The sequence below is a fragment of the Podarcis vaucheri genome, assembly GCF_965113315.1.
Source record: "Podarcis vaucheri genome assembly, chromosome: 1".
Classification (NCBI taxonomy): domain Eukaryota; kingdom Metazoa; phylum Chordata; class Lepidosauria; order Squamata; family Lacertidae; genus Podarcis; species Podarcis vaucheri.
In genome coordinates, this window is record NC_138759.1 from 10,948,225 (window position 1) to 10,963,861 (window position 15,637).

Here is a 15,637-nt window from a genome sequence, read left to right on the forward strand (position 1 = left end):
CGATAAGCAATGCTCCCAGTCCGTAAAAACACAACACTTAGCAAACCACTTGCTGACCTGTCATGATACCCAAAATCAATAGCCTGAGGTGGCCAGCTCATTCCCGCACACGAGTAGCTTGGCCCTGAGGCTACCGCTTGCGCAAGTCATAATGGAAGCCGGGCGATGACCAGATAGCATTTGTTTTGAAGCGCCTTCCTGGGCTCCCCATTCATTGCCAGGCTTAATCAGAGTGCCATTTGGACCTTTAAAAGCCCATACAGCTTCAGACCCACTCAAAGTCCCCGAGATCAGTCTTAATTCAAGGTTCTCATCCAGGCGCCCTTATCTTCTGAGGTGCAACAGGTTGGGAAAGAAAATCTCTCCAGGGCACGTGGCTGGCACACACTCTTGATGTTTTAAGCTGACAAAGTAACATGTGTACTGTCCTGCCACCTTTTTAAAGCTGAATGTTGTTGTTGTTGTGTTTTATTACTGCCAATATTTATTATAAAAGCTATTAACCTTATTCATTTATGTATTGTTCAACAGAAGCTTTCAAAGGGAAAAAAATTTATGAAACTTTCGGGAGGGGGGAATAGTAATAACCACAGAACTGGGTTACAGATCACATGATATTTTTTCATTAGAAAGCTTAGCTGAGTGCCTTTGTGTTACACTCTCCACTGAAACTGGGACACAGCCAGGCAGTTCAAAAAAACCAGATTCTGGAACTTCATTTTATTTTGAAATCATATAGATGGATTCGTGATCTGTGTTTAGTGCTTTCAAGTCCAACTTAAACAGAATAATAATACAGACTAAATTTAAAATTTGGACGCGATATTTCATTTCAAGAGAACTACAGGCAGTGTAAAAAAATATACAGAGTAACAGTAGAATATACTACAGTGCATGCTTTTTAAACTTTGGAGAACATGATTTGCACACTAGTTTATGCACAATTAAATGAGCTCTTTCTGCAAAACCATTTCTTTCTGCATTAAATTGTTAAAACAGCATGAAAAATTAACCCCCCCAATTGCAAGCATCTTACTTGCAACAGTCCTTCCCTGTTTAGCCCTTTCAACTACTGTACTTACATTAACATTATTTATTGGAGAAAAGTCAATGCGACTGTAACAAAAAAAGATGTCTATAAACATTATTTTCCCTCACTGCTGTGCTTTCATTGAAGATTAAATGCAGTATTCAAGGATGCAAGCAAATGCTTATCTGTTGCTCAGCTGATTGCTGGGAACTGTCAAGTGAAGCAGAGGATTGTACAATTACTGAATGTTTTCTTCCAACGCACATTCAGCAAATAACTATATGAAGAGAGCAATTCTATGCAGATTTACTCAGAAGTCCCATTGTGTGGAAAGGAATGCAGCAAATGATTTTAAAAGTGCAGCAGTACCAAGTGAATATTCCCCAACAGCAGCTATTTAAAATGATAAATTAGTGGTTTACAAACAATCAGTGGTTAGGATTCAAAGAGCTGCTTAGGTTTACGCAAAGAGCTTGCATTAGTCCTATGGAAATTTAGGCACTGAGCATCTGGCCCCAATTCACGTCAAACGGCTGATGGATCATCCATCAAATTATAACTTCTCAGGCTCATGAAACTGCTTGAATAACTTCTTTGAATCCAGATCAGTATTTTGGCCATTTGTAACAGGTCCTCGTCGTAATGTACATTTGGAGCAATCTCCAAATGGGCATATCAGAATACAATCAAGTAATTACAGCAGCTACTATAGAGAAAGACAGTGTCTTTCATAAAACAGAATTTGCATTCATAAAAAAGGATCCTGTTTCAAATTCTCGTCTGCAAAGGAATCAGAGCAAAAGACTTAATGCTTTCCTTCTCTCAAGCTAAAAGTTCAGTATAGACATTTCAGGAAGACTGCAAAACATCTATGCTTTGTCTGAAATTAAGCTTCAGAACAGAGTTATCGATTTTCTAAAAAGTGGGGAATTGCCACGATTGCTTCCATGTCCCAGGAGCCTGGAGAATTCCTGCAATCCATCTGCCACCCAGTGAGGCTAAATCATGTCTGCTACATAACTCAGCCCGTGTTCCATCTTAAGAATGTTATAAGCTGCAGTCTTTAGGCAATCTCATGCCCAAACTTTTTCTCCCGTCCTGGATTTGTGTAACATCCAGACTGAGAGAGAGTTTTGGAGAGCACAAAACCGTGCTCACAATATTGTGAAACATTTTGGCTCGGTCCCAAACAAAAGTATTACTGTATGATGGTGTTTTCCAATGGACCAGCACAGCTACCTGCATTTTTTTGTGTTAACTGGAAGTTAGAGCACATATTGTAGTCAAGATGGAAATGACCTGTTGTTGTTTAACAGGTGTGGACTGCGTAAGCCAAGTTTAATTTTTTAAAAAATCACAGCGCCAAAATGAAATTAATATCACAGGGAAATAATTCAGTGCTCCAACTTCTTCTATGAACAGCAAAGGGATGTCACCAAGAGATAAGTGCATTGTTGTCGAGGTCTGCTACTGTAATTTTATTAATGCATAGTTTGTATGTGCCTAAGAACTGCACAGATAGGTTGAGGCAGGGCTTGCTGTCATCACACTTATTCCCCCATATATTAAATGTACACATTATAAGCAAGTTAAAAGTGCTTCAGTGTTTATGAGTTATTAGCTCACGCAAATCCAACTTAGTCTGTGAGACAGCAAACACGCTCTTCTCCCCAGTCTTCCTCCGTGCAGCTCCAAGCATCGCATATCAGGCTTGTCTCCAGAGAACCTTGAGAGAGCAAGCCACATCAGAAGCCGTTGCTGCCAATAAGTTGCCAGAAGAATAGCCTGCCATAGTTCTACTCGGTGTGCCAACTCTATTGGGCAACGCAACTTTAGACAGAACGTCCATAACGAAGCACCCAACTTCCACAGAAGAGTCTGCCACATTTAAGTGATCGCTCTTGACACTGTATTGCAGCTATCTAATACTTTTGGAAAACAAGAGTTAACTGATAATATGCAAGTTTTGGACAGGTTTCTTCCAAAGCCAGCATTAAGAAAACTGATCAATCTGAAATGAGTCTGAAGAAAATGATGTGGAATTAATTGTTTGGCGCTAACATACACATGGTTCGAATTTGTAATTTTCAGCACTCTCTCTCTCTTTTGGATATAGCATAACTATATTATAAATTAAGACAGCAGAAAAATATATGTTCTTCCAACAGCATACACGGCACTTTAAAAATACCTATAAAAAGCAAGTAAGCATCAGGTTCACAGCTAGCGAACACCAATGTAAATTTCAGCTCAATTGGTTTTCAAACTTTCAATACAGAAGATAAATCTTTATTTTCATTAGTTATGTGGCTAGTTACATTTTAAAATATCTGCCTAATTTAGTAAAAATTTAAAATAGTTGTGGGCTTTTTTATATACATCACAGTATATGGTGCTTTTTAATTTAGCAACAGAAAGGCACAATTATCAAGCTAAAAGAAAAAAGGCTACAGTACCTGAATGTAACTGGTTTGTACTGACAAATTAACGATGTTTTAGAATATGGAAAAGATTCTTAAATACCAGGTTCTCTCATTAAAATTTTGGTCCATTAGAACAGCTTCCTTCCTACGCAAAACATTTGGAAGTGCTGAGGTAACAAGCTTTTCCACCAGAGCAGTTTGTGGTCCGAAGAAACAAATAACTTAGTATGAAATGGCTTGAACTGACCACAAATCAAACTTTTGGATCAACTAGAAACATAACCAGTTTTATACATGTCCAAATAAAGAGAGAGGTACGTTTATAAGTTTGAGGCATCGACAGTATATATGCATACACATACACAGAGTTTACATTTTGTTACAACAGTAAGACTAGACATGGCATTTCTCAGGGACCTGAGGCTTCTAGGTCTCTTAACTCTAGGATCGAAGACTGGAGCTCTCTTTGCTTGCCCCGTACTATTTCAGCAGAGGCAGCGCGATAGCGCATCTCTGTGTTTCTCAAACGGTGAACCTTCTCTCACAATGTCCGCTGTTCGCCTCCCTTCCCATGCCAAGGAAAAAACACCAGCATCAGGACAGACCCATTACGTGAAACAGGCAGGGAATCAAGAAAGTCAGCGCAAACCCCACCATTCCATAGGTGCAGTAGCGATAAGGCAGCTCCACCTCCATGCGTTGCCGCGCCTGCCGAACATCGTCACAAGGGATGCGGAAGATTTTACAGGCCAGTGGGATGGTGACTTTCTTCATGGCCCACTTCGTGAGCAACAGAATCACCACTCCAATCAGCAACCGGAGCATGGCTTTTCCAAAGAGTGTCACGGTGAGGGAGGGAGGCAGTAAGGGAAGCATCTCCGGCGAAGGATCCGGTGTCATGTTCAGCATGTAGATAACATGAGAGCCGCACGCAACGCCGGCCCCGCAGCCCAGGATCTGAGCAGTGTCTCCTCGCGAGGTGCTCCAAGTGTCAAGAGTGAAGGAGAAAATCCCCAAGGCAAGATGGAGACTGATGATAATCAGGGGCGCGTACGTGCAGGTTAAGTTGAAGCTGTCAACTAGGTCCACAAGTGGAAGGAAGACAGCTAAGATGAGAAGAGCGTAAAAGAATCCAGCGATAACATCCTGTTGTAAAAAGGGGGGGGGGAAGAGAGAACAGATTAATACTATTTTAACAATATGGTGGTTTCATAGGACAGGTGCTTTTCAAACTTCCCTCCCCCCAGAATGTTTTAGTACAGCAAAGGAACATGGGTACAAGAAAGAAGGGGGGGCAACGCTTCAGTAATGCCACAATCACCACCCAAGTTTGCAGTGATGCTGCTCATCCTAAATGCACCTCCAGCACAGAACTGCTGGCTGCTTTTCTGGAGAGAAAACTTTCGGTGCTAGCAGATACAGTGGTGCCTCGCAAGACAAAAAGAATCCGTTCTGTGATTCTCTTCGTCTAGCGGTTTTTTCGTCTTGCGAAGCAAGCCCATTGACGGATTAGCGGATTAGCGCTATTAGCGGCTTATCTGCTGATCGGATCAGCTGATAAGCGGCTTAACGGCTTAGAAAAAGGGGGGGGGGAGGAGAATAAAACCAGCAGGAACTCGCAAGACATTGTCGTCTTGCGAAGCAAGCCCATAGGAGATTCGTTTTGCGAAGCACCTCCAAAACGGAAAACTCTTTCGTCTAGCGAGTTTTCCGTCTTGCGAGGCATTTGTCTTGCGGGGCACCACTGTACATCCAGATACAGAAATAGAAGAGACTGGCCAGCATGCCAGTTGTGCAACAGGTGGACAACAGCATTTTCACGTCTCTGAAAAGGTATTGCCTATGTAAATTAGGAATGGCAACCTCTAGCCCAGGAGCCAAATGTGGCCCTCCAGTCCTCTCTACTTAGTCTTCTGAATTCTCCCCAGGTCACACTCCTCCCCAGCCTTGCTTCCAGTATTTTTGCCTGGCTGGAATGCATCCTTGTACTTTGATAATGCCTCTCGTGTGTCTGGATGAAGACAGGGAGGAGTATGCAGCTGGGATAGCTAAAGTTGGTAGAGTATGCGACTCTTAATCTCAAGGTTGTGGGTTCGAGGCCCATGCAGGGCAAAAGAGCCCTACATTGCAGGAGGTTGGAATAGATGACCCTCGTGGTCCCTTTCAACTCTGCAATTCTATGATTCTATGTGAGCTAGTGTGCAAGCCAGCCTACTGTACAGAGGTAAAATTAACATTAGTTGCTCTACTCACTTTCGTCTCTGGCCCTTGAAAGGTTGCCCTTATGCTGAAAAAGGGTCCCCACGAAGGAATACAAAGCAGGAGGATTCTCTAGTTAGAATGCAGAATCCCAAATCTGGTTTATTAGGTTTTTAGATAAACCTTTCCAACGTCCTCACTTTCTCATGCTTACATTGTCAGAATACAAATTTTTGCTCAATTCTGTTGCAAGTAGTTGTACCAGGTGTGGGTTTTATTTGGTTATTTGTTTGAGGAAGGAAACCAGCAAGAGCCCCAGATATCAAATGGAGAACAGGGAAGTGGCAGAAGAACTGCAGAACCCTAGAGAACAGCTGCCAAGTACTCAGACTGTGTGGATGGCAGATCAAAGAGGGGAAGGAGATGTATGGACAAGATGTGCTGCTCATACACAGAAATGCAAGCTGAAACAACGTTCGTGGTTTGGGAATCTTTCCTCTTTTTAGCTAAGATTTGCAACAGAAGTAGCCTGGCCTAACTTGAAAGGGATTGTTTTTCTGTGCCAGAAGGAAGTTGCACTTTAAAAGTGTATTGTCTAAAACATGGTGCTTCCACTCAACACGCCTGCCCGCCTTACAGCCTTTTTTGGCTCTTCAGAAAGATGGCTGAAAAATGCATATGTTTATTTTCTGCAGATGCAAGTAAAGAAGGAGGGAGTACTGTACATGACCCCGAGGCTTGGGCAAGCTCATTCACATAACCTCCATTCATGATTTAGCATTATGTCTCAACATGATCACTGACAAAAGCCCATGTCAACTGCTAGTGTTGCTGGAGCAACACTCTAAGCAAGCAGGAATAGCAGGTCAAGGACTCATAGTCCTTAAAGCAGCCCTGCTGGCAAATCTGAATGCCCTTGCCCCCATTATATACCGGGCTCTTCGCATCCTTTCAGGAGTTAGACCTATTCAAGTTCCTTCAGTGGCTGATCCCTGTTTTAAGCAGGACATTTGACATGCTTTGTTGCTATAATATTATTTCAATGATACTTGGAAATTTAATTAGGTCTTCCAAGAAACAGAAGTCAAATTTGATCACTTGGAACTGCAAATGAGGCCCACATCTCAGCTCAAAGTATGTGCACTCTTACTGAAATGAAAGGAAGTAAGGAAGTGTATACATTCTAAAAATAACACATCAGAAGGATAAAACCTAAAACACCACTTGTATTAAAGTGTGTGTATGAATGACATAACTTTATCTTACCAGAATTGAATGCATCCCCATATATATTCGGCTAAAACAAACCAGAGAACACCAGCAGATGGCAAGAACCAGCCCATATGCCAAAGGATACTGAGGAGAGGAAAAGGGAGATGACATTGGAGTGTTATTTATTTACTTGCGTAATTTCATAAAATATATTGCTTGATTGTAAAAAACAAAACAAAAAAGCCTTAAAGCTGTTGTTCTTTTTTTGTAAAGAACGAAACAATAACATTATTAGTTAAATCCATTTTAAAATTTCAGAAAATTAAAACCAGCAATAAACTAAAAACATGTCCCCATTCATATCCATAAAAATATAATTAGGTATTTAAAAGACCATTATCATAAAGTCATTTTAATGGAATATTTATTAAAAATATGTAAAGCCTGCTTACCGAAGGAATAGCTTCAATGCAAATTACAGTAAGAACAGTAAAATACAAGAATACCACACATATATCAGCTAGAAATTCCAGTCATTGTGTAAATGGCAAATGGCACTTTGAAAAGGGCCACATTTATTTAAAAGGCACTGCAGCATGAAAAAGCAGGACAGACTTCCTCAGATACCTAAAAGCTAAGTGAGGGCACCAGCCAAATTAGGTACCGGAAAGGTAAAGTTACATGATTTGGGCATCTCCAAAAAAAAAAAAAAAAAAAGGCTGTATTTCTAGTAGCAGCATTTTATTTCCACTGGGCTAGATTATGAAGCAATGTCTGGCTCTGATGTGGAAAACAATCAAAGTCCAAATCCCCTAACACAGCATAAAGCTGTGACTTGCTTATCAGTGCAGGTGCATGAATAAAACAAAACCCTGGGATACAAAAGTAAGTCATTTTTAAAAAATACAAGCAGAAGTAAAGTAAGAATTTTCACCTGCTTCCTATAGTATCCACAACAAAATATCTAAGTGCACATGTTTTTGCTACTCCTGGCAGAGAATAAAACGGTTGTGGATAACAAATTGTACTCTTTCAGCTAAATTGGCAAAGCTATGTCTTAAGGAAAGGAACATAACGAATCCTTCTTCGAGATTTCTTGTGACCTTTCAAGCAGAAATTATTTACAGATGGTAATGGGTGAACAGAACGCAGTGTTGGTTTGTGTTTATCCTACTCACGAAAGCATAAAGCAATCAAAATTAAAGGTAATATAAAAGATTAGGAAGAGGTCAAACACGTTAATCAACTTTTTATTTTTACTTTTATCACATATGTAATAAAATTCAATAGCACACCATAGCAAATTATTTACAAGTTAGTACTGATAAGAATCCAGTTTTACTATGAACTTCAGCATTACTCCCATGGCATCTATTAGATTATACTAGTGACAGTTTGCAGGAAGGATGCATTTCTATAAAAATGAATGGTGTAGCTATAGCCCAAAGTTGCATCATCACGAGCAGCAAGAGTGATTTTAATTACATACTCTATACTATAGACACCTCCTTGAATCTTTTGGATTTGTTTGCATCAATCTTCCACAAAAAAATGAGTGCAAGATACTCATTTAGATTTAGCCTCTACTTAGAGTCACTCTTTTCAAGAATATTTAACATTGCCAGAAACAACTAAATATTATACATTTTTTGACAAGATAACTAACATGCCCAGTATGAATGAAATTTTGGAAACTGCTGTGAATATACACTCAGCAGAAATAAAATTAATCAAACTTTTCAGCATTGCTCACTGCAAAGTAAGCACAAAAAGAGAGCTCCAACTTGCCTCAAGTATTTATATTATTGGCATAATCCAGAGCCCTTTTACCCATTAAGCAGGCAAATTGGGCTTGCCACCCAATACTGGCCCCCAATCAGAACACCTGTAACAAACTTATGGTGGGCATGCATATCACATGATAAACTTTGGAATGTCTTCTCTATAAGACACCAGCTAAAGAGAAAACGTTCTTTCCTTTACACACAGCTTTGTAGACGTTAACTGGATGTAAAACAAACGCATACTTGCTTCTCTGTTCAATATAGAACGCAGTGAGGAATGGCTTTTAGGACGGCAGTACTGTAACTGGCTATTTTGAAATGAAAACAAGTAGCGTGTATACACTTTTCAAATTTACTACCCAGAAATCAGGTGGTGGGCAAAATATATGAAACAAATTAAGTGTTACGTGGCAACAGTTTCACTTACTACCTCTGTCTTTGGGTAAAGTCCAAATAGCAGCAGTACGTGACTCAGCTTACATGCTGCAAGCTGTGGTTTGGAAATCAGCTGCAGTTCAAAGGGTGCTGTGTTTCACCAACTTTCCCAGGTCACCTAAGAGATTTCCTACAAAACCCTTTACCCTTCATTGGGGGGTGGGATCCACTGATCACAGCTCTCTCATACTGATGCACCTAGTGGATTGCTTGTTCTTGTCCACAGCTCATGATTAGTGAGAAGAGAGTCATCATGAGTCCCAACTAGGACCACATGCCAAGTCAAACCTCATTCCAGGGAGTAGCAAAGCACCTGCACCTGGAAGCTCCTTCCCATGTTCACTTGTGCACTCACAGTAAACCAAGGTTTGGTTTAGAGTGTTGTGTGAACCTGCCTAATGTCTCTGGTAGAGGCATCAACCACTTTAGATGTACACAGTAGGACCAACACGTTTAGATCCACATTTCATATTATCATTAGGATATGTTTAGCATTTACAACTTTTAATTTTAAAAATCCCTTTAAATAATAGAGCCAATTTAAAACTCAAAGTCATTTTTTTTTAAAAAAAAAGTCACTGATTTTCATCTACCTTGCCCCATATATTCACCTTCCCATTCTTGATCAAGATGAACTATGCCGTACTTTTATGTTTGTAAGAGGTTAAAACCAGGATTAAAAGCTAATTTAATAGTTTAGTATGTTTAGCAGATGTTTACAACAGGGCAACACCACCGCACATTAGTAAATGCTACTCCAAGAAGAAGGGAGCAGAAGTGCACAAACCTGAGTTAAAAGTCAAATCCACAGAGCTCCCCCAATCACAAAACTATGGCTTGTAAATTAAGGAGGATTATATCTAAATTGGACCTATAAAGTTTTTATCATGAGCTTTATTACAGCAGTTAACACGAACCTCTTCCCCATATGCATTATATATCAGCAAACTGGTGGGGGTTTTTTATATATTTGTTTCTTTAAACAAAGATTGCATTCCAAGAAAGAAATAGTCAAGGGAACACTAAGACAAAGTCCTGTAAACATTTATTCTTCTTGCCTACCTTATCTGTTCTCCTATTCCTTGTTAACAAGGTTTTCTGAAGCTGGATTATCAGACGACTAAGGCACACTATCCACTATGCTAATGAAATTATAACCACCTTATCTCACTTGAGTGGGGGGAGACAGACACTGCCCATGCAATACTGAACTGTAAACAATGGCTAATGAAAAGCACAGGAACCAGAGCTAGCAGAGACTGAACCTAAAAGGTTTTCATATAGAAAAGGGCAATGGATTCAAGTTACAAGAAAGGAGATTCCGACTGAACATCAGGAAGAACTTTCTGACAGTAAGAGCTGTTCGACAGTGGAATGGACTCCCTTGAAAGGTTGTGGACTCTCCTTCCCTGGAGGTGTTTAAGCAGAGGTTGGATGGCCATCTTTCATGTGTGATCTAGTTGAGATTCCTGCAATGCAGAAGGCTGGACTAGATGGCCCTTGGGGTCATTTCCAATTCTACAATTCTATGATTCTGTGAATGTTACCCTAAGTTTTCTTAGACTTCTTACACCAGGGGTCTGCAACCTTTAAGACAAAAAGAGCCACTTGGACCCGTTTCCGAAGGAAAAAAAACTGGGAGCAACAAAACTCGTCATTATAAAAATAACCTATTTTTGTCACTTTTTTATTATTCCTTTGTTTGATCCCTCAGAATTACTCCTCCTCATAGAAATAAACGTTAAATTAATAAGTTACCTTTTTTTGTGTGTGTGTTCTTCACTCCCCTTCAAAACAGTGACCAGTGTACATGCCCCCTTTCAATGCAGTGACCAGCGTACATGCCCCTTACAATGTAGCGGGCGGGCGGGCAGGCTAACGCACGCACCGCCCCCATGCGACGTCACAGCCAGTACAGCGCCCGCCACAGTGGGGAGTGTCAGGGCGCACAATGCGCCTCCTCCCCTCGCTAGTATCCGCCCCGGAGCCGCGGCAAAGGTGTAAAAGAGCCACATGCGGCTCCGGAGCCGCGAGTTGCAGACCCCTGTCTTACACCCTAACTACACATGTTGCAAGGAGAAAAACTACAACAGCCTGATCCTATACTTGGAAATGACCTGCTGTGTTGCATGGGGCTTGCAAATAGGATAGCAGCAAATGCTATGGACCAACAAGGAGGTTTTCAAAAATAAGTAAATATAAGTAAATTGTAGACAGGACATCTCCTGGAACATCTGCTGTCCTGTGCTTTGTTTTTGCTGCAATAATATCAAACCTTTCCTGCAATAATATCCAATCTTAATGATTTTATCCAACCACGCTATTTTGCCAAGTTGATGTCTACGGTACAGAGGGAGAACAAAAATACCAAATTCTTCCAAGCTATTTAGGGAACAGTTTTCACTGATGTCTATTATCAAGTGTTGTAAAACAAGGGGCCCTGAGCCAAACTTAAAACGAATATATATTTTGCATGTCCTCAAACTCTATTACCGTATTTTTTGCACCATAGGACGCACTGGACAATAGGACGCACTTTTAGAGGGGGGAGAACAAGGGAAAAAAAATCTCCCCCTCTCTGCCCAGCGCCCCTTCAGTGAAGTGGCAGGAGGCGCTGTGCAGAGAGGGGGAGAACTTTCCCCCTCTTGTTTTCCCGCTCTAAAACAAGGTGCCGTTTAAGGTGCGTTCAGGCAGCTACCTTGGAAGCCTGGAGAGTGAGAGGGGTCGGTGTGCACTGACCCCTCTCACTCTCCAGGCTTCAGGTTCCTTTCGACCTGCTCTTTGGGGTGGGGGAAGCCCACCACCAGCCTCAAAGAGCAGGTCAGGGAGCAGCGGAAAGGTGCAGCGGAGAGGCTCCTGCCATAGCCGCGTGTCACCTCTCCAGCCAGGAGAGGGTCGCGGGGGGCTGCTTTAGCCCCGCGCGTGCGCTCTCCCGGCTGGAGAGGTGACACGGGGCTGTAGAGGTTCCTGCCATAGCCGTGCGTCACCTCTCCAGCCAGAAGAGGGTCGCAGGGCTATGGCGTCTTCGCTCCATAGGACGCACACACATTTCCCCTTCATTTTTGAAGGGGAAAAATGTGCGTCCTATAGAGCGAAAAATACGGTACATTATATCCCACAAAGAGCCACAAATGCTTTTGTTAGCCACAATATTGTAGATGCTGCACTGTACAAGACTGGATGCATACAACACCCTTCTAACGCTGAACAATGTTTGCTACGGTGCACTGCAAAGCCTCAAAAGGGAAGCTGTCACAGAACGTGTGGCATGTTTCCAAGCCTTGGTTTCATTTCATTCATCATTTAATTTCCTCTATCACATAAACAGTATTTGCCAGTTCCCCACAGCTTCAGTTTCTACAGAAGCCATTTCTCTAAAGATGAATTTGGGGGGGGGGGGAAATGCAGTTCTGACAGTGTATTGCAATGTTCACGTGGTTTTCATGCCATTGTTTAAACCAGGGAGCCCTGGAAGCTGGAATTTTGTGAGGAGAACAAGGGATATCCAAGGAAAGAATTAGATGTTACTTCAGCTGTACAGGCTCCCCAGCCTATGTCTGCTGAGGTGAAGTGAATTCTCCTACAAGGGAGAATTGGCTGGTGTGGAAAGGAATCATCTGCTCTTATTGTCCCCCTGCCGTGTTTCCTAAACCGGAGCATATTTCTAATCCCAGGCTGCAGTAAAAATACAGGTCAAAATTTATAGGGAAGACATTTGCAGGGAAGGAATGGTGAGGTGGCTCAGCACTGCCTTCCTGCCTATTCTCTGCACAAGAATGCCCTCACAATGGCACTAGAAGCTAGAACCTCCTGACATAACAGTAGTAGACTGTTTGTAGTATGGTTATCATAAGCAGCACAAGGTGTCCTGCCACTCCTGGAAAAGAGCAGGGACTTGGCTCTGGAATAAAGTCAACTCCACATTCCTACCTGCCTCACCCAAAATTGTACTGCTACTGCTCACTGGTTCAGTAGATTGGACACAAAATCATTCCAGCCTTAAGATATGCACTTGTAGTGTGCAGCCAAACTTCGCTACTGCTTACTTTAGATTGCATTTCTGGCACACTTACAAAAAATGTTGGCCTCCACCGATCTAGAAGTGAGCCTGTGTAATGCAGCTAGTATTTGCATTTTGGTCTGTACAGTAGTATGGATCTTTATTAGTATTAAATTCAGGGGGCTATTTTTTTCTGTTTTGGACATACTGTGGCTTTGTTTGTTTCATAATGTTGCAGCCAGAAAAAGTATGAATTATATAAAAAGGGTAGTGACATCTCAACTACCTAGTACAGTACACATAGTAATGTTCATGTGTGCTTTGGCTCTTTTGTAAGCTAGTTTTGTGTACAGAACCCTTTCCCCCATCCACAAAAATGTATTTTTTCACAGGAAAAACAGTGTCTTTGAACAGGACAAATGTCGAATTCTCATCCTCACCTTTGGAAGAGTACAATATTCTAAACAAAACAAAAAAAGCAACTCCTTATACCCTGCATATGAATTCATTGGCTTCAAAGGTGCAAAAGATTACTTCCTGTGATATTTGATGAAACATTTTTATTTTGAATTTTTGAACTAGCCACCCTTGTTTCCAGATACTTCACTGCCTCTAGTCTAGCCCTTATCACCTGATCCAGCTAGGCATGTGGCACCTTGGATCATTGAAAGCCCTCAGGTGATACACCTGTCAACTCTTTTATTTTACCACTAATGACAGCAAATAGCTATTCAAATAAATTAGAGTGAAAGTATGGCAGTCTCATAGGATTCATCTGACATCGCCACAATAGACTGGTAGAACCTCTCTCCTAGCAGTATGCATAAAGCGGTACATATAGCCAACATACATTCAAAACAACCTGTCTGTTAACTGCGATAACTTATAAGAAGTACACATAGCCAACATACATTCAAAACAGCCTGTCTGTTAACTGCGATAACTTAGAAGAACTGGAAAAAACTTTAATTTCCAACACTAACATTCTCACACCTTGACAGACTTCACTTCCTGTTTCTGCATGTTTTTAACAACTGTTTCCCAGACTGTCAGTGAGAGCAAGAATCTTGTACTATTGTGAACCTTTCGTATTCTACCAGTGTTAGATGCTGGGATAGAAAGCTAGGAACCAAATGGCTCCTGGGACCTGGGTTGTAGGCACCAAAACAGAACGTCTAGTCACACACACCCCGCAACGCTTTTTATTTATTATTTTGATAAGAATGGATTTTGATAAGCAATTCATGTAAGTGACACATTGTTAATATCACATTTTTAGCAGAAATTGTTAATACATGTTTAATTTGGTGTTGACAATAAAAATATTGGTACCAATAAAAATATTGGTTTTCAAAACACTCTGCTCTTTATTGTTAAACTCCTTAACATATTGTCTATCCTTAACATATATGTTGAGGCTTCAAAGCACATACATTTCAGTAATCCTTGAGTGTCAGCCAGGCACAAAAAATGGCACCCAGTCTTTTTGAGGTGCTGACAAATGGAGAATCTTTAGGCACAAAATGCGCCTGGCGCCCAGCTAATTTCGAACCCTGCTCTACCCACACAATGCTCTGGAGGTTCTCCTGAAATTCCCCACCACCACCAAGCCACCTTTAGGGAGCATGGGGGAAGCAGAAGTGCTTGCAAAGTGCTTCCACTGACAGGGCTTGTAGTGAATCCAAAACTGTTGTATTCTCAGAAACAAGTTGCTGTAACTACCGTATTCTGTCTTTAAGTAGAAACCACTGCAGTTATGAATATAGAAGGAAAAGAAAGATGCTTGGCAGGGGGTTGGACTCGATGGCCCTTGTGGTCTCTACCAACTCTATGATTCTATGATTCTATATCCATTAAATTAGTGATGGAATCCTGGAAATCCTTTTAAAACTCTCCTAAAATATGAAAAAGTATCATCCACACTACAGGGAGTGTCATCACTGAAAAATCTCATCAAGGAGTCATTTCTAATCTGGTTGTTATCCCACAGCCAGCAGCTGTTCCACCTACATGCGTCTTTCACAGCCAGTTTGGAAACTTTGTAGGCCACTCTCAGAGTATAAATGAGTGGCTTTAGCTGAGATTCCTGCATTGCAGGGGGTTGGACTAGATTACCCTTGGGTCCCTTCCAATTGTATGACTCTGTGATACCTGGTATATAAATACCTCAAAATACAATAATAAAATAAATTAATAGAAACCTGTTTTGGAGGCAATCCTTATGGGTTGTTTTTTTGCATATAGTGTGCATACTAATGTATGCAGGTGCATGACTACTGTGGTGAAAGGACAGTTGTGGTGTAATCCCCACGTGCACATGGAGTGAGACTAGTGAGAAGCTCTATAGATCAGAATCAGAAAAAGTTGAAACTTATTTTACAGCACAATCTTACACATGCACTCAGAGGTATGTGCCACTATGTTCATTTGAGGCTTACCACCAGTAAAGTGTGCTTAGGATCGCAGTCTCAGTTACTTAAAAGATTATCGGCATTTGCTTTTTTATTCAATTATGTTTGAGATCAACATTTTAAAACATTTTAACAGGAAGCTG

General features: G+C 41.2%; 1 protein-coding gene across 3 annotated transcripts in view; it reads right to left on the reverse strand.

Moving 5' to 3' along the window:
- Positions 1–705: 705 nt before the first annotated feature.
- The window catches only part of SGPP1 (sphingosine-1-phosphate phosphatase 1), a 31,777-nt gene continuing 16,845 nt past the window's right edge, over positions 706–15,637 (reverse strand). For all 3 annotated transcript variants that reach the window (XM_082218592.1, XM_082218591.1, XM_082218593.1), the window contains exons 3-4: positions 6,919–7,008; positions 706–4,599 (exon numbers count right to left, since the gene is read on the reverse strand). In XM_082218592.1, coding sequence (XP_082074718.1) covers positions 4,048–4,599; positions 6,919–7,008 — 642 coding nt within the window. In that variant the 3' untranslated portion in view covers positions 706–4,047. The remainder of the gene's footprint in view (positions 4,600–6,918; positions 7,009–15,637) is intronic.